Source organism: Mus caroli, unplaced genomic scaffold, assembly GCF_978045245.1.
Source record: "Mus caroli unplaced genomic scaffold, Mus_caroli_1 scaffold_17, whole genome shotgun sequence".
Taxonomy (NCBI): Eukaryota; Metazoa; Chordata; class Mammalia; order Rodentia; family Muridae; genus Mus; species Mus caroli.
In genome coordinates, this window is record NW_028227272.1 from 34,093,149 (window position 1) to 34,119,854 (window position 26,706).

The window sequence follows — 26,706 nt, forward strand, 5'->3', positions numbered from 1 at the left end:
CGGGAATAATTCAGTGGGAGACCCACAGGTCCTCAGAATTGCCCTCAGGATGGTCACCCGGAGTTGCATTTTCTCTATTGATATGCTGGTGGAAAGCCAACTTTCTCATAGCTTCACCAATAGCAACATCACATTGTTAGAGATTTTTATTGTATCTCCTCATGGTTTACTTTGCAGTTGTATAAATGTGAGTAATCCTGAATATCTGTTTGCTCAATTTTATATCTTCTAACTGACTACCTGACTAGGCTTTTCCCTTAAATTTCTATGGTGGTGGTGATGGTGGTTCTTCTTCTGTCTTCTTTCTTCTTTCCTTCTCCTCCTCCTCCCTCCTCCTCCTCTTCCTCCTCTTCCTTCCCTCCTCCTTCCTCCTTTTCCTCCTCTTCTTCCTCCTCCTTCCTCCTCCTCCTCCCCCTTCCCATCCTCTTCCTCACCCTCTTCCTCCTCCCCTCTTCTTCCTCCTTTCTTCCTCTGCCTTCTTTTTCTCTTAAATAATTTATTTTTTAAAATGGATTTGAATTTTGAGCCTTTTACTTGATATATATGTTTCAATTTTTTTCCACAGAATTTATTACTTTTTTCTTTTATTTTTTGTGTGACAACCAAAAATTCAGGTTTTTAAAATGTACATGTGCATAGTATATGTGTGTGTGTACATAAGTGTGCACAGTGTGTGTGTGTGTGTGTGTGTGTGTGTGTGTGTTCAGAGGCTAAAGGAGGATTTCAGGTGTCCTTCTGAATCATCCTGCTTCTTATTCCCTTGAGACAGGATCTCTCACTGAACGTGTATCTCTGCTTCCCACCAAAAGCCATAGCAATCTTGGTGTCTCTGCCTACCCTGCTCACATCTGCCTGTCTAGAGGACCTAGCTCCTGTCCTGATGGGTTTCTGGAAACTTCATTATGTAGACATGTAAAAATCCAGTGATCTGCTACTAACAGACTGTGTGGGGAACCCAGCCAGGTATGTTAGATTTATCAGCAGTACAGACTAGGCGTGTTTGTGATTGTAAGGTCTAATGTCTGAAATGTATTTGTGTATTAATTAGGTTCTTTCTTACCCTACTTTACACTCACAGTCAAGGTTCTCCCTTATTTTGATATTTTTAGGGTGATTCTTTCTGGTTCAGTTTGTTTTTTGGCGTTTTGCTTCAAATACATTCATATCTGTTTGTGTATGTGTGGTTGCAGTTTGAGCTTTAATTGTCCCCTTTCTCACACTTAAGATCTTTTCAACTCATACTTAGCTTATCCTGAATTAGCTGCTTTTGTGTATCTGCTTTTTTGGGATCCCTTCATCTTTAGCTTTTGAATCACTTTGTATTCTTAATATTTTGTGTACCATTCTTCACAGTAGTTGAGTTTTACATCTGAACCAAATTGAAAATCTTTTTCTTTGAATAGATGATTCAGTTCTATTCATATTGATTGCAATGACTGATAAGTTTGCTCTTATATTTGATGTATATTTATGACAGTTCCCATGTTTCTTTCTCTCCAAGTTGGCTCTGTTTTGCTGTTCCATTTTTAAATTTAGAAAGTTGTGGTGAATTGTATTGGCACACTGCATGCTCGGGTTCTTGAAGATTTTGGTGGTGCCCTGTACCTTACAGTCTACCTACTGGCTGAGCAGCAGCTGTGGGATTCCTTTCCTTCCTTTCCTTTGTCTGTGTCTCAGCATATAGCACTGTACATTAAGTTTGCAGCTTTGCCCTTGCTTCTGTGGAGGGTGAATGTAGAAAGGTGCTGTACATATCCTTATGTGTTGAAATTCTGACTTTCACTGCTGAGGTATTCCTAGATTTGTCTTAGTTGGACGAACTTATCCTTTACTGAGATTCCTTGAGGAATGCTTTGCTTACAAAACATTACTATATGTTCAAAACTGTCCTTCTCTGACTTTGAAGCACAGAGATTAATATATAATCTCTGTCCTACTTGGCCCTCCAGACAAGACCGTGTTAAGTTGCCCAGGCTAGCCTTGAACTTGAAATCTTTTGTGTCAGCATCCTGAATTCCAGGGCAAGGCACCACAACTAGGTCCTGTATTTCCTTTTATTGAGTTTTTTTTTTTTCCCCACTTATTCTTGTTGCTTTGCATTGTATGATGTCATGGGAAATTTAGTGGGAGCCAGAGTCCTTTTACTTGTGAGTCATTTAATCTATTTGTAGTAGGATTTGGGATTTTCTTGCACAGCTTTGAAGTTTAATGGATTTGTTAGCCATGTTATCTATTTTCTGTAATGAACTACTTTTAAACAGTGGTTTCAGAATAACCTTAACTATATATTGACAGCACTGTATCTGCAAGTAATGAAGAGGTTTAGGAGTCTCTGGAGGCAGTTCTGGTTTGGGGTTTCTCATGAGGTTTTAGCTAAGTTTATGGCTTGACCTTCGCCATCCAGAGGCTTGGCTGGGCCTTCCACCTGCGTGATTCCTGCACATGCTGTCAGCCGGCTGCTTGATGCAGGCCACGGGACTGCTCCATAAGATTCTTACCACAGTTTCCCTCCCCTGGCATGAATGATGCAAGCAGCAGCGAAATGCAAGCTGGGATGTCTGCTGACCTGTCCTTGGTTTGCAGCTGTCTTACTCGGGTGGAGGGGAACTTGCTCCCCATTCCTCATGACCTCACTTTAGTTTTGCCACATCCTGTCCTCCTCCCAGCACTCAGTTACATAATTGTTTGATCTTTTGGGGTCTAGACCATTATTTTTCAGAAGAACTCACTCTAGTGCTGAGCTTAGTTCTCTCTTGGTATTGTTTTTTGTTTTTGTTTTTTTTTAAAGTAGACAATCTTTATTTCATTCTATTATAAATTTAGATTTGATGTTGAGTTTTAAATTGATAAATATCTGTGTTAAACTACTTTGCCTTATTACTAAAGCTTCAACTTAAAGGTTGTATCATCTTTTTTTTTAAAAAAAAAGATTTATCTATTTTATTTTTATGAGTACACACCAGAAAAAGGCATCAGATCCCATTACAGATGGTTGTAAGCCACCATGTGGTTGCTGGGATTTGAACTTAGGACCTCTGGAAGAACAGCTCTAACTTAACTGCTAAGCCATCTCTCTAGCCCCTCTCTGTTAGTTGTTAAGACTTAATTTTAAAATTAGATTTATTTATATTTATGTGTATGCATGGGTGTGTGTGTGTGTGCACATGCATGCACGTAGAGGTTAGAGGACAGTTCATGGAAGTAGTCCTTCCTTCTACCATGTGGATCCTAGGGAATGAAGTCAGACGTCAGGCCTGGCTGCAAGCACTGCTGCCCTTGGATCCATCTCGCCAGCACAGTGCTGCAGACTTGTGGCAGGCTGTTTGGAATATGCCCACTTTGGCATAACTTAGAGCCAGATGTGAGGCAATTTATATGAAGAACATGGGTTCACTTTTCTGGTTTCACACTCTTATTTCTGGGCATTCCTCCTCCTGAGTTGAGTCACAACTCCCAAGTTTTTCCATGGTGCTGATTAGACCCTGCCTCTGAGGGAATAGGTGAAAACCCACTCATTGACATGTCATTCTCTAAACTGCATCTCCTTCCAGGACTTTCTGTCTTTTGTTCATTTTCTAGCCCTTCATATACTTTGTTCAGAGTTTATATTGTGAGAAGATTTATTTTCAATAAAAAAATTGACTCTCACTTCTTAAAAAAGATAGATTTATTTATTTAATGTGTATGGGTATTTTGCTTGCATATATGTCTGTGTATGACATTCATGCAGTGCTCACAGGGGTTAGAAGAGGGTGTTGGAATCACTGGGAATGGAGTTACAGATTGTGAGCTGCTATGTGTATGTCATGAACTAAACTTGGGTCCCCTGAAAGAGCAGCCTGTGCTCTTAACTGCTGTGCCATCTTTCCCGTCTTTAAGGCTTTTGCTTAAGAAGTCTGTCTGAGTGGGAATTTCCTGTATTATGCTGTTTAAGAGTTGCCAACCTCCTGTCCTCTCCAGTGTTTCCCTCTGAGCATCCCTCACACCACTTGACAAGAATGTAGTTTAAACATCAGTTTTTAGTTCTCCCAGCTAGAATGAGAGCCTGCATCTGTTTCTGTCTCTCCTCCCCCTCTTCCTCCCTACATGCCCACCCCCACTGCCATTTTAGTTCCCTGAAGCAGCTTAAATAGAGTGGGTTCATGGTGTGTGAGTGAAGGAAAAGCATTAATTTTCTTTTTCTCCTGCCCTTGAATAGTGCCCGGAAGGCAGTGGATGAAGAAGAGGAAGCAGCTGAAGAACGGCGGAGTATGAGAACTATTTGGGTGACTGGCAAGGGCTTATCTGCAAGGGAAGCAGCAGCCTTAATAGTGGAAGAAGCTAAAATGATTCTGCAGCAGGACTTAATTGAAATGGGAGTACAGTGGGATCCGCATTCACCCTTGAGTTCTAGCACACACTCACGGACCAGCGCGTCAGAAGTAAAGGAACACACGTTCAAATCCCAGACTAAGAGTTCTCATAAAAGGTTAGCATCAAAGGGCAGAAATAGCATTAGAGCAAGTGGGTCTAATGACAAGCAGTCCCCAGATGCAGAGCGAGGCATAGATGATTGCAGAGAGCATGCAGACTCTCTCTGTAAGTTCCAGGGCAATCTCGAGCTCCAGACACCCTCCATTTGTGCAGCAAGAAAACGGACTTCTTTAGGTATCAACAAAGAAATGCTTCGAAAGTCTCTGAAAGAAGGAAAGCCAAGCACTAAGGAAGTTCTTCAAACTTTCTCATTGGAGAAAACAAGAAAAACTGCTTTGAGTTTTAGTTCAGAGCAAGCGAACAACACTTTACCATCTGGGAGAGACAGAAAGTATCAGAAAAAATCTTGGGGCAGTAGTCCTATGCGTGACTCTGGGATGCATAGAGATGATTTACAGGGACAGACTATGTGTGCATCTACTCTATGTGAAGACTCACAGAAGTCCTTAGAGGAGCAGAATGCAGAATTTAGAAGTCCAGGGCTATTTGCAAAAAATCTATCTTCTTGTGCCAAAGAAAAATGCAAGAAGCCCTCACTCCCTTTACAAAGGAAGCAGGCTTGCTTAAGGAGAACCACAGAGAGCAATGCTGCTGTGGGACATCCTGTTGCCAGATCTCAGAAGGAAAATGTGATTGCTCAGTCCCCTGCTGCTGCTAGAGACAGAAGAGGACTGGCGGCTCAGGAGACAGAAAAGGGAAATGAGGTGCTCACGGAGAATGGTGCAGAAAGCCAGCTCCAAGACACCTACCCAGTCAGCCAGTGCCTGGAATTCCACAGTGAGAAACACACAAACACTTGCACCAGACAGAAGACAGTAACAGAGGAACAAGCTGGTAGTAGTTATGTGGCCAGAGACTCAAATGATGCTGCACCCATCAAATGTGAACGTATGAAGCTTAATAGAAAAGACCATGACTCAAATCCTTGTCGTCAGGCATTGGGAAGTAACACAGGCAGAACTGAGGCACCTCAGTCAACTGGAAAACTTGGTCAAGCAGGAGGCCAGTGTGAAATTCTTCTAAATTCTTCTGGAGTACAAGGAAAAACAGGTGCTCATGCAGCAAATAGAATTGAACATAGTCATGCTTCTAACCCAGCCTTCTGTGACTTCGGAGATAGCTTATACTTGGATACTCAGTCAGAGGAAATAATTGAACAGATGGCAACTGAAAATACCACGCAAGGAGCAAAAGCAGTAGTGATAATGGAAGAGGGCTCCACCTGGCAGAACAAGCGTCACAGCACTCCAGGTGACCAGCATGTCCCAGGAGCAGCCAACACAGACCATGTGGACAGTAAGAAGGTCGAGTCTGTGAAAGCAAACACCGAAAAGAACATCAATAGAGGAGCTCCAGTCAGCCTCATCTTCCATACTCCAGTACCTCAGGGGGAAAATGGCACTTGCTTTAAAGGGAATGAGCATTCTGTTACTGATTCGCAATTAAACAGTTTTCTTCAAGGGTTTAAAACACAAGAAATAGTGAAGCCAATCATACCGCTGGCTCCTCAAATGAGAACTCCTACTGGTGTGGAGGAAGAAAGTCTGCCTGAAACCAGTTTGAATATGAGTGATAGTATACTATTTGACAGTTTTGGAGAAGATGGCTTAGGACAAGGACAGTCACCTGATATAAAGTCAAACCAGCCACTCCTCTCTGAAATGACAGCAAACCATTTCAGCAATCCTCCACACCCACAAGATGACCCAGTTATGACACCAAATGTGAGTGAGCCTCAGGGTGCTCAGCAGCAAGGAGCTTGTCTCAGTGGTGAATCTATTACATTTTCCGACATAGACTCTGCTCAGGTCATTGAAGCCTTAGACAATATGGCTGGATTTCATGTGCAAGAGAACTGTAACTCAGTAGCCCTTAAAACATTAGAACTCAGTGATTCTGCAGTGCTGGGTAATGAGTGTCCCCAAGGAGAAGTGGTCAGAGGAGATGAAAATGAAGGGTCCCCAAAGCCCAAACTCACAGAGACAAATCAAGATAATTCATTCACTTGGTCTGGAGCATCATTTAACTTAAGTCCAGAACTGCAAAGAATTTTAGATAAAGTATCTAGTCCCCTAGAAAATGAAAAGCCCAAGTTGATACATGTAAACTTGTCTTCCTTTGAAGGAAATAGCAAAGAGTCACATGAAAGACAGGAAATAAATTCAGATTTGGGGACAGTTCAGAGAACTTCACTTTTCCCCAGTAATGAAGTTAAAAACAGGACTGAAGGGCTAGAGAGCAAAGCCAGGCATGGTGGAGCCTCATCTCCCTTGCCTCATAAAGAAAGTGCTGCAGCTGATGACAATGGCCTCATTCCTCCTACACCCATTCCTGCTTCTGCTTCTAAGGTAGCCTTTCCAGAGATTCTCGGAACATCTGTAAAATGTCAGAAAGCCAGCAGTGCTTTACAGCCAGGGAAAAGTTGTTTATTTGGCTCACCTTCAGATAATCAAAACCAGGATTTGAGTCAAGAGCTTAGAGACAGCCTCAAGGACTATGATGGTTCTGTTGCAGACACAAGTTTTTTTCTGCAGTCTCAGGATGGATTGCTGTTAACTCAAGCCTCATGCAGCTCAGAGAGTCTGGCCATAATTGATGTAGCGAGTGACCAGATTCTCTTTCAGACATTTGTGAAAGAGTGGCAATGCCAAAAGCGCTTTTCCATCTCTCTGGCTTGTGAAAAGATGACAAGTTCAATGTCTTCCAAAACTGCTACCATAGGTGGAAAGTTGAAGCAAGGTGAGAACTTTTTAAGCTTTAATTTTTCTGTACTGGGGTCTTGGAATATATATACACATACATATACGTGTATGTATACCTATACACACACACATATATATATATACATACACATACATACATGTATATATGTGTGTATACACACATACACACACACACACACACATATATATATGAATGCAATTTGGAGTTATATGGATGGATTGGGATATATATGCAATTAAATAACTATATTCAAAAAATTAAGTATATTCATTTAATAAGAATCTCTTAAATGAATAAATGTGTGTCTAGCTAGTTGCTAATAATTGCTCTCCATTATACGAGGTCTATGTAGCATATATAATATGTTTTGGATATTTTCACATTATTGGTACTAGAATTTTATCATTCATTAGCACCACAAATTGCTCTTTACTTCACTCTAAAAGCACGCAGCAGAACAATACTGTATTTCTTTTTCACAGAGTGTGTTAGCCGAACTTTCCAGGGTTTATCCTGAGCATTAGCCTTTCTGATGAATCAGACTATATTGAAATGATGGTTCCAAATCCTTATAGATTTGGGTTTCTAGTTTTGAAACTTTGGTTAAATGATGCCATGAACATTGTCCTGTGACTGGGGAACTGCTATAGTCAACTTGTCACCCTGTTGTGGAGATGAGGTTTGATTGGCTATCACAAATCTCTGTTGCTGTGTCTGTTTAGTAAGTTGCTAGTATTTGTCTCATCTTCAGTTCTTGGAGCATGTGTGTTGATGACGGATTCTTTGTGCTCTTAGTGTATAGCAGTTCCTGTTCCTAATTTACCAAGCATAATGGCAGGCTTCTCATGGAGACCTATAAAGTTCATTTAAATTTAACAAATATGTATTGTCTTCCTATGTACCAGTATCTTTTAGGTATTGAAATTTTAATTGTAAATTAAATTGTTTCTTTTTTTCTGAAAGATACTCTGTAATATTTCAGAAAAATATTCTGGAATATACATGGAACACAGGGCCCCCAGTGGAGGAGCTAGAGAAAGTACCCAAGGAGCTAAAGGGGTCTGCAACCCTATAGGAGGAACAACAATATGAACTAACCAGTACCCCCCCTCTCCCCCCAGAGCTGTGTCTCTAGTTGCATATGTATCAGAGGATGGTCTAGTTGGCCATCAGTGGGAGGAGAGGCCCTTGGTCTTGTGAAGATCAATTAAATTGTTTCTTGACCTTTGTAAAATTAAGTAGATGTTAATTTAGAAAAAAATATTGACTGTAGATATAAAAATTATACTTGATTGTTCACAATAAAACTCTTGGTGCCTTTGGTTAAGAACTGGTGAATTTGCTGTAAAGGTTTTATTTTGTGTGTGAAATGGTCTTTATTTGTTATTGAAACTTAGAAGACATCTTTGTTTACCTACTGCTTTCTCTTTAGCCATTATAGATCTGTTTTAGGCAAGCTGTAGTTCATTGTCTTCATTGTGACAGGTCTCTTACTGATGGGGAATGTAAAAAGAGCTTATACACATAAGCTGGGTGTGGCAGCACACACTTTTAATTCCCGAGCACTCAGAGGCTGAGGCATATGGATCTCTGTGAGTTTGAGGCTAGCTTGGTCTACAGAGCAAGTTCCAGTACAGCCAGGGCTACACAGAGAAACCAAACAAACATGAAGGAGCTTATGCACACCTGAAAGTGATCACCCAAATGACATTTTAGAATTTATCCATTCTACACAGTGTGCTACCTAGTCTTATCATCTCAACAAAAGCTAACCTGGGAAACTGAACCTGGGTTGAGAAAATCCTCTCTCAGATTGTCTCCAGGTAAATCTGCAGGGCGTTTTCTTGGTTAATGACTGAGGTGGGAACACTCGGCCCGCTGTGGGCCCCACCTCTGGACCGGTGGTTCTGAGTGGTATAAGAGCAGGCTGAGCGAGGTTCGAGGAGCAAACCAGTAATTAGTGTTCCCCTATGACCTCTTCTCTAGTTCCTGCCTCATGATATACCATAAGCAGAAAGCTGAAGTAGACCCTTTCCTCCCTAACTACTCTCAGTCACAGTGTTTATTGCACAGTAGAAACCTAGGACAAGTAAGTGGGCTGTTCGTTGTTGTTCACATGCTTTGGGGACAGAGCCCTGGTTAGCCTTGAATTTATAATCATCTTGCCTCAGCTTCCCAAGTGCTGACATTATAAAGTATGTGCCACCATGATGGTTTGGGTATCATAGTTTTCATAGTTTGCTTGATTCTTGAGTATTAGAAGTTGTTTTGACAGTTTTCCTGTTCATTTATTTAGTTAGCTTGCCACAGGAAGCCACTGTTGAAGATGCTGGGTTCCCTGTGCGTGGCTCTGACGGTGCTGTGGTAGTTGGACTAGCAGTGTGCTGGGGTGGAAAGGATGCCTATTATTTGTCATTGCAGAAGGAACAAAAGCAGTCTGGTAAGTAGTTGGTGTTAGAGTAAGGCAAATATGCTCTATGACATCTATTAAGGGAGAAATTAAACAAAAATTTATGAGAATAATTTTCTGATATTGCCTAGGCTTTATTTTTAGAGTTAAAAATAATTATTAGAGCATAGCTAATATATATAATAATCACACATATTAATTTGAATAGATCCATCTTCCCCCTCCCTTATTCCTTTGTCAGGTCTATAGAAGGCCCCAGAAATGGCAGTGGTATTGACAATGTCCTAAATACAGTCTGGGTTCACTCAGGCTGGATTCTGGGTAAACAAAACCCCCAATTCAGAATTCCTCAGAAGTCTTGGGTTTCTGTTTGTAAATAACAAAGCAAGTACTTCCTTTATTTGGCCCCCACAGACAGCTACCTCTGGTAATGGTTATCTTTATATTTCACGTCTAATGGTTATCTATTGTTCTGTTAACTCAAACAAGCCTGTGGTAGATCAGAGTCCCCATGCTGGTTCCAGGCTGCTCTTGCCCACCACCTAGCCCCTTAAAACTGACAAGGCTTCCCCACTCTTTTGCTGTTCTCTGTCCTCGAAGCCAGCCCAGCAGTTTGAATCTCCAGTAAATCTTTCCTTCTGTCCGTGTGGAGTGGTGTAGTTTGGTGCTTCAGTGCACTGACCCCTACACCCTCCTTATATTCCTTCTTTCCAGCGCTGTTAGGGACTCAACCCAGAGCCCCACACCTGCAGGACAGGTGTTCGTCTGTGGAGCCATGCCCACAGACCAGAATAACAGCCTTTAGAAACATTTCCTTTGCTCTCTACTGCCTGTTACAGAAAGCCATGAACAAAGGATTGCAGCAATCTCTGCTTTCTCTTCCTGTTCATGCAAGGGTAGTAGTGCTGAGCTAGGAAACTATGGTCTCTGAATTGAGGGGCTGTTGCAGGGTAACAGCCCCTCAATTCCTACCCTCAATTTGGAGGGTAGGATATAATGTAGAAACACTGGGGTCTGACTATGTAGCTCCTTCCTCAGGAGCAGTCAATGAGGATGATGTGTAGTGTCTGTTCCTTAGTGAGAATGAGACCCCAGGCTGGGGTCTTTGTAGAGTGTTGTGTTGGCTGAGTAGCTAGTTGAACTCCTTTTATTTTTGATACAGCATTGTATGTCTCTCTTTAAACTTAATTTGTAAAGCTTCTACCTATCTTTAACTCTGTTCTGAAAATACGATATTATTGTTAGAAGTCTTGATACTTAGAATTTTAACCCACATAATAAAATAGAATATTATAAATATTAGGTTGTTGCTATGACCTGAACAAGCAGTTATTTGGAATCAGATCCTCAGGGTTGTGAATCTTTCTCAGTCTTTAACACTAAACATTGATGTTTCAAGTGAATTAGTCATTTTTACATTAAGACTTTGTTTTTCTTCCAAGAAATAAGTCCCAGTTTGGCCCCACCACCTCTGGACGCAACACTAACTGTGAAGGAGAGGATGGAGTGCCTTCAGGCCTGCTTGCAAAAGAAGTCTGATCGAGAACGGTCTGTTGTCACCTATGATTTCATCCAGACCTATAAAGTCCTCCTCCTGTCATGTGGCATCTCCCTGGAGCCCAGTTATGAAGACCCCAAGGTTGTATCTTCTATGTGATGTTATATACTGCAACATTGTTAGCTCTTAGGAGTTACTATCTACATGTACTTAGCCTCAGCGATCTCTCTGCTGAGGAATCTCATACTCCCAGAATATATCATTGTGTACCAAAAGTTTCTGTGGATAAAAGCAGCAATATCATAAATCCTAAACTTTAAAGATAATGTCATTCCTCAAAGATTAAAGAGAGCTTTACTTTTTTGTGTTATGGATTTTTATACCATGGTAAATTAGACGTGAAATATAAACTGTTAAGTTTAAGAATATGAGAGCAGGAGTTTTCAGATATGTGAAGATGGAGGCAGAACACAGAGGTACATGAGCATCTGTTGACTAAGGGAGTGTGCTCTTAGGGACTTAGGGGCAAATCACATCACTGGTCCTCAGAAGGGCCTTGTGCAGTGGGAAGTGTGATGCTCCTTTCTGGTAACACTGAGTTATCAAGGAGGGGATAGCTTATCTAACTGGAGTATACATTTGACACTTGAATGCCTAACCAAGACATTTATTTAAAGATACACCATTTCTCCCAGGTGTTGCTAAGAGATGTATGAAGTATACAGAGTGGAATTGAAAATTATACTATTTTTAACATTTTTAGCAAAATAGTCAAGTATAATAGAATTCTTTTTTTCTTTTTGAATTTTAGCTTTGAACTTTTCTCCATTTAATGTGATGGTTGGCTATTGACCTGCTGTAATTGCCTTTATTATGTTTAGGTATGTCCCTTGCATCCAGAATCTCTCCAAAACTTTTGTCATGAAGGATGCTGGATTTTGTCAGAGGCTTTTTAGTCATCTGAGATGATCATGCATTTTTTTCTTTCAGTTTATTTACCTGGTGGGTTACATTTACCAGTTGTAACCATCCCTGCATCTGTGGGATGAAGCCTACTTGATCTTGGACGCTCTTTTTGATGTGTTTTTCTATTCCATTCCCAAGTATTTTATTGAGTACTTTTGCATCTATGTTCATGAGGGAAATTTTCTTTGTTGAGTACTTTATGTGGTTTGGGTACCAGGGTAACTATGGCCTCGTAAAATGAGTTGGTTAGTGTTCTTTCTGTTAATTCTGTGGAATAATTTGAGGAGTATTGGGATTAACTCTTCTTTGAAAGTTAGTAGGATTCTGTGATAAAACCATCTTGCCTTGGACTTTTTTCAGTTGGGAGACTTTTAATGACTGCTTCTATTTTGGCATGGGTTATAGGTCTATTTAAATTGTTTAGCTAATCTTGGTTTAATTTTGGTAAGTGGTAACTATCAAGAAAATTATTCTTAATCTATTAAAATATGATTAAAAACTTTAAATTTTTTAATTTTGGTAGAGTACATGTTTTTAAAGTATGTCCTTATGATTTTTTGGGTTTACTTGATGTCTGTTGCTATGTTCCCCGTTTCATTTCTCATTTTGTTAATTTGAATATTCTCTCTCCATCTTTTTAGTTAGTTTGGATAAGGGTTTGTCTATCTTGTTGATTTTCTCAAAGAACCAACTCTTCATTTCATTGATTCTTTGTGTAGTTCTTTTTGTTTCTATTTTATTGATTTCAGCCCTCAGTTTGATTATTTCCTGCCATTCACTCCTCTTGGGTATGCTTAGTTCTTTTGTTCTAGAGTTTTCAGGTGTGCCGTTAAGTTGCTTGTTTAAGATCTCCCTAATTTCTTTATGAAGGCACTTAGTACTATGAAGTTTTCTCTTAGTAATGCTTTCATTGTGTCCTACAAGTCTGAGTATGATATGTATTCATTTTCATTCAACTCTAAAAGTTATTTATTCTTAATTTCTGTCTTGATCCATTTTTCCCATTCAGTAGAGAGTTGTTCAGTTTCCATGAGTTTGTAAGCTTTCTGTCATTGAAATGCAGCTTTAATCCATTGTGGTCTGACAGGATTTCACTTTTCTTGGGTCTGTGGAGACTTGCTTTGTGACTGAGTATATGGTCAGTTTTGGAGAAAGTGATGTGGTGTGCTGAGAAGCTATATTCTTTTTGTTTGGTGAAATTGTCTGTAAATATCTCTTAGGTCCATTTGGTTTATAATGTTTGTTATTTGCAGTATTGCTCTGTTTAGTTTCTGTCTGAATGACCTGCCTTTTGATGAAAGTGGGATATTGAAGACTTCCACCATTAGGATGTAAGGGTCAATATGTGATTTAAGCTGTAGTAGTGTTTCTTTTACAAAATGTGTGCCCTTGTGTTTAGGGCATAGATGTTATGATTTAAAATGCCATCTTGGTTGATTTTTTCCGTTAATGAGTATGTAGTGTCCTTCCCCATCTCTTTTGATTAATTTTGGCTTGAAGTCTCTTTTGTTAGCTATTAAAATGGCTGTACCAGCTTGCTTCTTAGGTCCATTTGCTTGGAATATCTTTTTTGAACCCTTTACCCTGAGATAATATCTGTCCTTCATGTTGACGTGCGTTTTTTAACATCCTCCAGCAGAAGGATGGAGGGATCCTGTTTTCCTATCCATTCTATTAGTCTAGCTCTTATTGGGAAATTGAGACTTTTGATATTGAGAGATATCAGTGATCAATGATTGTTAATTCCTATTATTTTGCTGCTGTTGTTGTTTTTGGTGGTGGTGGTGGTTTTTCTGTGTGTGCGTATATACACTCAAGCACACCCTATCCTTGTTTTGGTTTTGCTGTTGTAAGATTATTTCCTGTGTTTTCTTGGGTGTGGTTAATTTCCTTGGACTGGAGTTTTCATTCTACTACCTTCTCTGTAGGACTAGATTTGTAAATAGTTATTATTTAAATTTGACTTTAATGTGTCATATATTACTTTCTCCATCTATGGTGATTGAAAGTTTTGCTGGGTATAGTAGCCTGGGCTGACATCTGTTGTCTGTTAATGTTTGCAGCACATCTGTTCAAGCCCCTCTGGCTTTCTGAATCTCCATTGAGAAGTCAGGTGTAATTCGAATAGGCCTGCCTTTATATGTTATTTGGGCTTTTTTTTCCCTTGCAACTTTTAATAAGTCTTTCTTTAGTGTTTTGATAATTTTGCGGGGGGTGGGTATTTTCTCTTTTTTTGTATAATCTAGTTGGTGTTCTGTAAGCTTCTTGTACCTTTATAGGCATGTTCTGTTTTTAGGTTAGGAAAAATTTCTTCTATGATTTTGTTTAAAATATTTTCTGCACCTTTGAGCTGGGAATCTTTTCCTTCTTCTATTCCTATTTTAGATTTGGTCTTTTCAGTGTCCTAGATTTTCTGGATGCTTTATGTCAGGAATTTCTTAGATTTAACATTTTCTTTGACCAATGTATCCATTTCTTCTATTGTGTCTTCATTTCCTGAGATTCTCTCTTTCATCTCTTGTATTCTGTTGATGAAGCTTGCCTCTGTAGTTCCTGTTAACATTCCTAGATTTTCCATTTCCAGAATTCCCTCAGTGTGTGTTTTCTTCAGTGCTTCTGTTTCTATTTTTGGGTCATGAACTTTTTTATTCCTTTCCTTCAATTGTTTTTTTTTTTTTTTTTTTCTTTTCTCCTTTGCTTTCTTTAGGGATTTATTTCCTCTTTAAGGTCCTCTATCATCTTCATATAGATGGTTTTAAGATATTTTTCTTGTGCTTTAGAATATTCAGGGTTTGCTGTGGTAGCATAGCTTGACTCTAGTGGAGATATAATACCTTGGTAATTGTGTTCTTATTCTGGCATCTAGGCATCTGAGTTTATGGTAATTTTAGATCAGGTGCTGGTTTCTGGGTCTGTCTTTGTTGAGTAGATGTTTTGTTCTTTGGGTTTTCTCTTCTCTGTGTTTTCAGAGAGTGTGTTGGCTATATGCGGCCTGTTTTACTGTCCTGCGAGATTGGCATGTTTTCAGAGAGTACTTGTTGGTGTTGGAGGCTTGGGAAAAGGGGGGCCACAGTGTGATGGTCTGTGGGATCCCTAGTAGGTATGGACAAGGAACTTTTCTTTTTAAATAGGGTGGTAGGAACTGAATTCAGGGTTTTTGTAAATTCTCTGCCACTAAGTTATCTCCACCAAGGATCTTAGCTTCTGTAAGGTTTTGTTTTACCATGGAGAGAACAAAGATTGCAGACAGACCTTTACTAGATTAAAAAGTTAACTTTTAATTTTGATGTTCTGGAGTCAAAACAAGAATATGGGTGATATGAGTTTATCATTACATTTACAGTAGCAGTCTTCATTTAGATAGCATGTCTCATTAAACCTTACACTACTTGGAATATTCTATTATTGGTTTTATTACCCATAGTATTTGGATATAAGAAGATAAAATATTCATAAAAATGTCATTTTCAAATAAGAAATGGTAATTTTATGTCAGATTTTTTTATTTGGTATTCCCCTATAAACTTTTTTGGAGACAGGATTTTACTCTGTAACCTGTGCTAACTCACCATATAGCCCAGGTTGGCTTCATAGTCACAGTATCCTTCCTGCTTCAGCCTCCCAGGTACTAGACATGCTTCCCTTTGTGTAGTGCTTGACTCTCCAGCCTGCTTCAGAACGAGGCCAGCCAGAGTACTGCATTGATGTTAACTGAAAATGCATTAACCTATGATGATCTCTCTGCCTCCCCTTTAATATAAAACCTCTGGATTGCTGTCTCACTCAGGTGGCATGCTGGCTTCTCGACCCAGATTCTAAGGAGCCAACTCTTCATAGCATAGTGACCAGTTTTCTCCCCCAGGAGCTAGCACTCCTAGAAGGAATGGAGACAGGCCCAGGAATTCAGAGCCTGGGGCTAAATGTGAACACTGAACATTCTGGGAGGTACAGAGCATCTGTGGAGTCTGTTCTCATCTTCAACTCCATGAATCAACTCAACTCTTTGTTGCAGAAGGAAAACCTTCATGGTAAGAGCAGAGTGTGTGACATTTTATGTTATAGGCTAGGGATAGTGCATACATACCGTGAATTACTTTGTGGTCACAGTGGGTAAATTACAGGTCTTGTGCAAATCCTTTGGATTATCTACTGAGGATGTCAAGAACTTTTTGTTGTTGTTGTTGTTTTCTGTAAAAGGTCAGGTAGTAAATACTTTTGATTTGCAGACTGCATGGCCTCTACTACAAGACCTCAGTCTGCTGTTGATCAGTAGAACAGCCATGGTCATGTTAAAAGCATGCATCTGGTGCTCACTCAGCCATGTTTCTGACCTCTGGGCTTATTTATTACAATGATTTGAATTAGTAGCATCATATTCAGTTGTTGACAGTTATATATTTGAATTTTATCAAATGATTTTATTCATATAAGAGATCTTTCATAGAATTTAAAAGTGAAACCATTTCCTTTTTTAGAGCTATTAATAGTTTCTTTAGTAAAGGGAAGTCATGAGATTCTCCTTTTCTCTCAAGACACTGTGGATTTGTTGAGAAGTCTGCTGGCCCAGGAGAAACTGCTTGACTTGAGACGTGTAATAAATGATATATAATAAAGATGATGAAGAGAAAAATGATGTCTTCATCACGAGGAAGTTCTACCCTGAGCTAAGCAGATAGCAGAGCAATGTGCTGAGAATCTAAGCCTTGACTTGGAGCTGCCTCCCTTCCCAGACAGGGGCCTCCACCAAGCTGCTGGAGGTTGTCTTGTCTGCCTCTTAGGAAGTTGCTGTAAAGATCAATGAGATGCCGTAAATGCTTGTTATCACACTCGTTGCTATGGTTATTATACCTTTACCACAAAGCCGCCTCGCCTTCCTAGGACAGGATTACAAAGACTTAAGTCCATACTGACTTGTGTGTTCACAGAGGATGCTCTTCTGAGGTGATCTTCATCAGCAGCTTCTGTGTAGAAAGAGGTTTTGTGTTTCAGCCTCTTAGCCTCTTTAAACCACTATAGGCTGACCAAGGAAAGGGGCTGGCCCCCATGCTATAGGGGTGCTCCTGCATTTGTGCTCAATAACACTGAATCACAGCTCCTGCCCTGTCTCTCCTCGGATATCCTGGAAAACCTGTCATTCTTATTGTCTCTGAAGATCATGCTAGAGTCTTGATTGGTAATGTTTTAGGCATCCATTAACTATTTGAATTTTAAGCTGGGCATGGAGGTACTTGCTGTTATCCCAAATACTTGGAAGGCTGAGGCCTTATTACTATGTAGTTTTAAAAAAATGGGTGATAGAGAGTGTCAAATGTATTTTATATAATGCTAAGACTTTCCCAGTCATAGGACCTACAGAATTGTCACACATTGAAAAATAGGAAGGTTTTGGAGGCAGTGTGGGAAGGTATTAAAATTTGTTTAGGCATGATTATTTTGGTGCTTGAGAGGTGATTCTGAGGTTAAGAGTGCTTGCTGCTCTTGTAGAGGACCCGAGTTCAATTCCCAGCACCCACATCAGGCAACTCAAGAACCTATAACTCCAGCGTTAGGACATCCAACACTTTCTTCTGGTCTCTGAGGACACATGCAGTCATGTGTACATACCTACACATACCCACACATAGACACATACATATCATTAAAAATATATAAAAAATGAAATCTGAAAAGAAAAAGAAATGATTTTTTTTCAAGATCTGCTTGTTATTTTACTGACCTGCAGATTTCCTTTTCTTCTGCTCTTTAGATAGGTATATTCTGACAGCTGGCCTTTTCCCCATGGAGAGATGCTTAAGTTGACGTGGATAAAATAGTCTTGTTTCCTCTTGTGCATTAGTTATAGCCTTCTAATTGATTTGAGCATAGAATGTTTTCTAACTCTTAGAAGAAGTGTCTGTTAGTCCAGACTGCTCACAAGATTGCCAGCTTTTCTACTCTTGCACAGATGGAGTAGATAGCATCTAGTGCTTAAATGACCTACCCTTTGCCACCTTTCGTTGGTTTGGGGACCCGTTCAGGAGACTGGATTTGAGTGACAGCTTGGGTAGCTGCTGGGGATTGTCCTGAGCTTCAGTGCCGAGCGAGGACTTGGGTGACTTGGGTGATGATTTACCATTTCATACTCCGTTTTCTTTTCAGATATATTCTGCAAAGTGGAGATGCCCTCTCAGTACTGCCTGGCCTTGCTAGAACTAAACGGAATTGGCTTTAGTACTGCGGAGTGTGAAAGTCAGAAGCATATTATGCAAGCCAAGCTGGATGCCATTGAGACTCAAGCCTATCAGCTAGCTGGCCACAGCTTTTCCTTTACAAGTGCAGATGACATCGCACAGGTAGTATCCTGGAAATAGAGACACTGGGAGGAACTTGTGGAGTTAAGTAACATGGGTCACAGCTTATCTCTCTGTACAAATTCTAAACAACAACACATAGTAAAATGAAACAACTAAGTAGAATCATTTGGCATAGTGGTATAGTACCAGGCAACAAGTTGTACCTGTACTTCTGAGATGGGAAAGTCATAAAAGAGACCTGGATGTTGCTCCATGAGATCTGCCTGCATCCAAGGAGGAGCACTTGCTCTGTAGTTGGTGGTGGCAGCTCATGACAGTTACTGTGGCTCCATGATGCCATTTCTTTCATAGGCACTCACCCTCTGTGCTCTACCTTCTTTTGGGACTTTTGTTAAATTTCTTTTTTAACCATAATTTAAGATTTTTATAACTTTACTGAAGTTTTGACAGAGTCACTCTTGTTTTATTTTTAATACTTTCCATTTTCACTTTTTAACATATTTTTTCCCTGCAAAGGGTAGTTGGAATTTCCTCTTTTTCTTTGAGTGAGGAGGGCGTTCATACCCTGGGGAGCACCAACTGTTTGATGTTTTCTATGTGCAACCCAGTAATGTAACGTTTAGTAATACCATAGGCTGTAGAGCCCGTCTTATGGGTCTGAGCTCTGCCTCCCTGTTCCTTACCTGTCTGCAGGACCCTGAGTCAGAATAGTTAAAACATCAACTCTTCATGTCTCCGTTTTTATCAGTGAAGTGAGGCTTGTGATTAAAAATGTCTCATAGGGATGTGGCAATGATAAAAATATACTTAGTGAGCACCACATAGATGGTGAATGATCAATAAACATTATAGTTCCTAATAAAAATGCCCTTGTTAAGCTAGAGAGTTTTGTATTTTTAAGAGCACAAGAAACTTTGTTTTTTGAAGCCTGTGTTTTATCTGTTTTGGAATCTTTAGTGCTTTCTGAGCATTCTTTGAGTGTAAGGGGGAGAGTTTCTAAATTCTCTAGCCTTGAACTGTATACCCAGGTTAGTGTGTACACAAGACACTTATCAAAAACAGAGTACATGGATTTCAACACAAGTGGTGTGAAGTAAACATGGATTTATGATTCAGGGAACCAAACCAAGTGAACCATTTTAGGTCTCATGGGGTCCCTGCCTGTATTTGCCTGCTTTCTTGAGTGGGTGTTTACTAACCACTCACTAGACCAAACTTTAGGTGTGAGCAGACTTATAATGCATTGGCTACTGCCCAGGTCTTTGTTTTAAAATGAGGTGAGTTAATTTGTATATGGCAATTTCACAGTTAATTCTGAGAGAAACTTAAGATAAAGGACTAGTACATAGATAAGTGAGATCTCTGTGTTGTCCATGCCTGTTAGGGTTGTTTGTGAGTGCGGTGACATTCCACTCTCCTGTTCACTAATCTGTTGTGGGTTTGGTTACTGCGAGCATTATGGGTTCCCAACCTGCACGAGAATCCCACAGATGAGATGCTGAACGTCCCTGCCCCCAGGTACTTCTAATTGGCAAATAACATTGATGGTGGCCAATGGCTGCTCAGGGAGACAGAGGTGGGGCTTTAGATTTCCTGGGTAACAGAACCATGGGAAGAAGAAGGATTTAGAATCATCATGCCAGAAAAGGAATAGAATCCAGGCTTGAGAGCTGTGGAAGAAGAACCAGCCATTTAAGAGCCGTGGAAGATTGGCCCCAAGGGCCCCTCCCCAGCTGAGTCTGGGGTAGCAAAGATAGAATATAGATTTTAGTAAGAAATAATTCAAGAGTATTGGAGAGGAGCCATTAGTTAACTACGTGGAAGTTTGAGAGTGGCCCAACCATTACACTTTTTAAAGCATATTACAATAGAAGGCTCTGTGTGTGTGTGTGTGTGTGTGTGTGTGTATGTGTGTGTGTATGTCTTCAAGAATCCAGAGCATTTTGGTGGGTGACAAGGAACGTGCTACTGGCAACAGGGCGATTTGAGTAGTGATAATTATTAATACAACACTAATCCGATTTTTCTCCTATCCTGTCATTCATATATCTCTAGGGATATCTTGATAAAATATAGGCTGCTGTTAAATCTTAAATTTCAGAAAAAAATTACTATAACTATGTCTCATGCAGTTAGAATTTAACCAGGTATTCCTATATTTTTACTTGTTAGATGTGGTAGCATATCCATATGCACGCATATATTTATATTTCTCTAACGCAGTTTGAGTGTAAGCCTCAATGCATGACATTTCTAAGATGCCAGCTGCTGCTCCTATTGTGAAATGTAACCTATCTCCATTTTATCATTACTGACAAGCATAGGGATGGCCTTCTCTACACTCTTAAGCCAGTTTGTTGGGGGCGGGGGGAAATCTTGTACTTACATGAATTGTTTCCATTTTTGGAATTATTATTGGGAAAGCAGTTCACAGTTCATGAAAAGACATCCAAGGTATATAAGCAAGTGAATAAGTATAGTAAATATGGTTCTGAATTGTCTAAGTCCCTCTAATTTGAGTTAGTGAGGGCTTGCTTGCATGGGGTTCTTACCTGCATAGGCCGCTCCCCAGCCACAGTGGATTAACCACCTTCTTTGAGCTTTTATGTCTAGGGACTTCTATGGCCCAGTGTTAGGACTGGATGACTTTCCTGATTGTCACTGGTAGTTAAATGCAGCAGCCATGCAGGTTGCTTTTCAAGGGCCTTTAGAGGAGCTCACAGTGGTCAGACCAGCCCAAGCCTAAGTGTCAGTAGCCCAGCTGTCAGTGCCTAGCATGACACGTACATGTCTGTGCTCCTGTAGCAGCCTCCTCATAGCTCCCAACCTAGCGACCACGAGAGGCACGTTCAGGGCTGTTGTTTACTAAGAAGAACGTCCTTCCAAGCCCCCATGTTAAGTTGTAGAGTTTATAATCTCAAGTAACTTTAAAAACATAGTATCTGAATGACAATACTTATAATTTGACTCTGGACTGAAAAAGTGTTGATTTTTGCAGGTTTTATTTTTGGAACTAAAGTTACCACCGAATGGAGAGATGAAAACGCAAGGCAGCAAAAAGACTCTGGGTTCCACCAGAAGAGGGACTGAGAGTGACCGCAGAATGAGGCTGGGAAGACGGTTCAGCACTAGTAAGGTGCTTGGGGGCACACCTGGGGCATGCACACATGGAGCACGTATAGGGCACCCATGGGGCATGCACGGGGCAGAGTCAGAACTACTTTTAGTTTGTTGCTGTTGTGAAAAATGCTTCTGACATGAAGAGCTGCCACAGTGAACCATATTAACTTAACCAGGTTCAAGTAAGCAGGTTGGTTGGTGGCTCATATTCTTGTAATTATCTTTGGAGATGTTGTACCATGGGATTCAAGACTGCAGTCTGAGTTAGCAACTCTGCTCTTATTAAACAATGTGGATGTTTGTGAATGCACATCTGCAGACATTATTATTATCCAGTGTGCTTAGGTTTTTAGTAGAATATGACTTGTATATCTATATGAACACCAAAAGTATTATAGCTGAAAAAATTATTTCTTCAGTTTCAAGGAAAAAATACATTTTCCATGGATTTGTTTGAAGACCTTTAACCCACTACTTTCAAAGGAATTTTTCCAGTGGCCATCTGTGGACACTGCATTGATTGGAGAGAAGAGAAGATGTGCTTGGTGTACTGAAATTCCATTGGGAAGATGGGACGAGAAAATGTAGTCACCTGGATGTGGAGAGCTGTCCAGTTGCACTTCTGTGGGATTTTGACCCTGACCTTGTTACGAGCAGCTCATCTGCCCAGTGTCACAGCTCTGTTTGCTAGACTGTTTGTTAGCCTGGCTGGTCCTTTTGCCTCCTTAGTTTCTATTCTTAAGGATCGTGGAATCAGAAACATCTGCTTTTAAATAAATGCCTCGTGATGTTCTTGATATGTAGATCCTGTATCAGGGCAAGGAGGGAGACTCGTAGGATGCCTCTAATCACTGACAGGATGGATGAGGAAAAACACAAGGAAAAGAGATGCTGTAACTCTTGGGATGTGGGAGGCAGATGCTTCATGAAACTGATGTTCCATTGATTTTGTCTTTTTAATAGATAGGTATGAATTTCCATATTGCTGTCTTATGAACTGTACTTACAAAATTATCATTACAGGAACTTCTAAAAACACCCAGACAATGACAGTTTGTGGGTATAGGATTTGTCAGACTAAATTTTGAGATGTCTTGTCTTATCCAAGAGACAATCTGATTTGCTATTGAATTTGGACAGTATTCCAACCTTATCTTGTTATATTTCTTTCCAGGATATTTTAAATAAATTAAAGGACTTGCATCCTTTACCAGGCCTGATATTGGAATGGAGAAGAATCAGTAATGCTATTACCAAGGTGGTCTTCCCTCTGCAGAGGGAAAAGCACCTGAACCCCTTTCTCAGAATGGAAAGAATCTACCCTGTATCACAGTCACACACGGCTACAGGTGAGGAGAAATGTGAACTATGAATTGTAAAGATTTTCATATGTTTGCTTGTGATGACCTGGAAACCCAGATTTGCAGCCCCGTGAAGATCTACTGCACTTAGAAATTCCTCAATACCGCCACACACAGCCAGACAGCACCTGGGTCCTAGGAAGCACAACTGGAGCGAGTCTGAAAGAATGCTTTCTTTGGCACAGGATTTGGAATGAGTCTGTATTTGACTTGGTGTCCTTAGCTAACTTGATTAAACCTTTCACTTCTAGCTGGGTCTCTGTAGGCCCAGGGATACTGGTATTGTCAACTCTCTCATTTTACACAAATGGAAAAGAAAGGTGTAGGATTTTCTGGATCTCACATGGATGTCTTGGAATAGAGACAAGTGTGACACAAAGAAAAATTGCTAATTTTCTAGGCAGTTACTTGTCAAACATGATGTTCATGGGAAGAGAGGGGAGTTTAACACATGCACAGAGGAGGTGTTTAGATTGGTGGTAACAGCGTGGAGTCTGGAAGCAGAAATGAAGAGTTGAATTCTGCTGTTGAGAGCTGAGACAAGGTCCGTTTCTAAGAGCTCTCTTGTATAAAAGAACTTCCTGCATCCCTGGCTGCGTTGTTTATAGAGGACAAATACTGCTGGACACTGTTGTCTTGTGTCTGGCTGTAGTTCTTCTTCTGAATAACTTTCTCCTTTCCTTTGTCCCTAGTAAGCTCATGTCTTGGTTCTTCCCAGCCATTTCTTACCTTGTTGATATTTAAGTTTCACTTTGGAACATTTGTTAATATTAGAAGCTAAATGAAATACTTAGTGTATATTAGTCATTTTTCCTATGTCTATGATGAAATGCCATGACCAAGTGCAGCTGAAGGACGAAAGGCTTAATTTGCCTTAAGGTTGTAGGGGTAATAGAGTCCATGAGAGCAGCAAAGGCATGGCAGAAACACATTATTTCTGCAGGGACAGAAAACACATTATATTTCATCTCTACACAGGAAACAGGGAGCAAGCAGGAAGCTGAGGTGAGGCTGTAAACCCTCAAAGGCTGCCCTCTGATGTACTTTCTCCAGCAAGGCCACACCTTCTAGAAGTTCCATATCCTTCTCAAACAGCACCACCAACCAGGGACCAAGTGTTCAGTGCCTAAGCCGGTGTGGGACACTTATCATTCGCATGGCCACATGGTGCCCAAGCCACATCAGCTTAAGTGTTTCAGAGGGTCACATCCCTATTTGGTACTTAGCAACTCTGTTGTATTCTTACTTTAGAAATATAATATTTAATGAGCCTTTATAATTGGTATAATAGTCAATAATACAGAAATAGAAGTTTAGCTGATCATGATTTCATGATTAGAATTTATTTTCATTGATGTATACTCATGCTTTGTCATTTATTTTGACCTTCCTTTTTCTTGGCCACTAACTCAACTAATCGTCCTGTGCTGAGGAGAGGCGACTTTGCCTCCTTCTGCTTTGTGACATGAAATGAAAATTTTGTTAAAGCCACCAAGAATTAAACTCTTACTTTGTTGCTACAAGCTAAGTAACAAAGATCTCAAGGAGTTTACTTAGGAAAATAATGTCCAAGCCATTTAAAATATTTATTTCATTAGAAGGTGAAATTATAGTAGTGACTGCTAGAGAGTCCGTTTCCATGAAGACTATCACAAAGCAAGGGCAATAACGAGTCCCCAAAGTGGTGTTTGGAGAAAAAATGCTCATATGCTTTAAATCGATACAGAGATGTAAAATACTACGCAAGAAATAAAGACTTTATAAGAAATATAAGGCTTTAGAGAAACTATTATTTCTACCCTTGCCTCTCTGTTATTTCTTTTCTTTATTATTTTTTAAATTTGTATTGGTTGTTTTATTTATTTACATTTCAAATGTTATTCCCCTTCCCTATTTCCCCTCTGCAACCCCCCCCATCCTACCCTTCTCCCCCTTGCTTCTATGAGGGTGTTCCCCCACCCACCTACCCACTCCTGCCTCCCCGCCCTGACATTGAGCCTCCACAGGACCAAGGGCCTCCCCTCCCTTGTTGCCAGATAAGTCCATCCTCTGCTACATTTGTACCTGGAGCCATGGGTCCCTCCACATGTACACTTTGGTTGGTGGTTTAGTCCCTGGGAGCTCTGAGGTGTGTGGTTGATTGATATTGTTGTTCTTCCTATGGGGTTGCAAACCCCTTCAGCTCCTTCAGTCCTTCCCCTAATTCCTCCATTGGGGTCCCTGTGTTCAGTCCAATGGTTGGCTGTAAGCATCCGCATCTGAATCAGTAATGCTCTGACAGAGCCTGTCAGGAGATATCCTTATCAGGCTCCTGCTAGCAAGCACTTCGTGGCATCAGCAATAGTGTTTTGTTTTGGTGTCTGCATATGGGATGGATCCCCAGGTGGGGAGTCTCTGGATGGCCTCTCCTTCAGTCTCTGTTCCATTCTTTGTCCCTGTATTTCCTTTAGACAGGAGCAATTCTGGGTTAATATTTTTGAGATGGGTGGGTGGCCCCATCCCTCAACCAGGGGCCATGCCTAACCTCTGGATATGGTCTTTACAGGTTCTCGCTCCCGTTTGTTGAGTATTTCAGCTAATCTAATCCCTGTTGGGTCCTGGGAACCTCTTGTTTCCTGGCATCTGGGACTTTCTCGTGGCTACACCCAGTTCCCCATCCCCCATTGCTATACACCTCTGTTCAATTTCCTGACTCTGTACATTTCCCCCATCTCCTCCCACACCTGATCCTGTCCCCCTTTTCCCCTCCCCCTCTTCCCTTCTTCCCATGTCCCTTCTACCCTCTACTTCCCATGATTATTTTGTTCCCCCTTCTAAGTAATACTGAAGCATCCAGACATTGGTCTTCCTTCTTCTTGAGCTTCATATGGTCTGTGGGTTGTATTGTGAGTGTTTTTCCTAATATCCACTTATTAGTGAGTGCATGCCATGTGTGTTCTTTTGTGATTGGGTTACCTCACTCAGGATGATATCCTCCAGATCCATCCATTTGCCTAAGAATTTCATGAATTCATTGTTTTTAATAGCTGAGTAGTACTCCATTGTGTAAATGTACCACATTTTCTGTATCCATTCCTCTGTTGAGGGGCATCTGGGTTTTTTCCAGCTTCTGGCTATTATAAATAAGGCTGGAAAGTGGAACATAGTGGGGCTTGTGTCCTTATTACATGTTGGATCATCTTCTGGGTATATGCCTAGGAGTGGAATTGCTGGATCTTCCGGTAGTACTATAGGACCTGTGCTTACTATTAATCTCTGAAAATGCAGAAAACTTGAAATATAATCTTAGCCTAGCATTGTTAAGTATGCTTTTAAGATCTTTTTATTACATTTATTTATTGTTAGTGTGTGCATTTGCATTCATTTGCTCTATGTCACTTTTGTAGGAGTAAGCAGACAACTGTGAGTCAGTTGTCTCCTACTGTGTGGAATCTGGAGATTTGCCTTGAGTTGTCAGGCTAGAAAGCAAGTGTTTTACCCATTGAACCATCCTGCCAGCCCCAGCTGGATTGACAAAAGATCATTCTGAGCTACAAAAGCTATCAGTTGGTGATTGTCAGGTTTATTTTTCTAATTGTTTTTCTTCTTGATTTTTAGGACGGATAACCTTTACAGAACCCAATATCCAGAATGTGCCAAGAGATTTTGAGATTGAAATGCCAACACTAGTAAGGGAGAGCCCACCTTCTCAAGCTCCAAAAGGCCGGTTCCCAATGGCCATGTAAGCTTCATTTCTCTATATTGACATTATTCTTTCGAGAGTGTGATGGCTCTAAAGACCCTATTGTATAAAACTGTGCAATGGTTTATATTCCAGACAGACCATTTTGGTTCTAGATGTCATCCATTTCAAATCCTGTG

At 40.4% G+C, this 26,706-nt stretch overlaps 1 protein-coding gene across 1 annotated transcript in view; it reads left to right on the forward strand.

Moving 5' to 3' along the window:
• Positions 1 to 26,706, forward strand: part of Polq (DNA polymerase theta) — an 86,272-nt gene that overhangs the window by 40,006 nt on the left and 19,560 nt on the right. The window contains exons 16-23 of the mRNA XM_021184708.3: positions 4,199 to 7,212; positions 9,494 to 9,637; positions 11,050 to 11,246; positions 15,859 to 16,099; positions 18,210 to 18,403; positions 21,363 to 21,500; positions 22,659 to 22,833; positions 26,443 to 26,566. Of these exons, the coding sequence (XP_021040367.1) occupies positions 4,199 to 7,212; positions 9,494 to 9,637; positions 11,050 to 11,246; positions 15,859 to 16,099; positions 18,210 to 18,403; positions 21,363 to 21,500; positions 22,659 to 22,833; positions 26,443 to 26,566 (4,227 nt within the window). The remainder of the gene's footprint in view (positions 1 to 4,198; positions 7,213 to 9,493; positions 9,638 to 11,049; positions 11,247 to 15,858; positions 16,100 to 18,209; positions 18,404 to 21,362; positions 21,501 to 22,658; positions 22,834 to 26,442; positions 26,567 to 26,706) is intronic.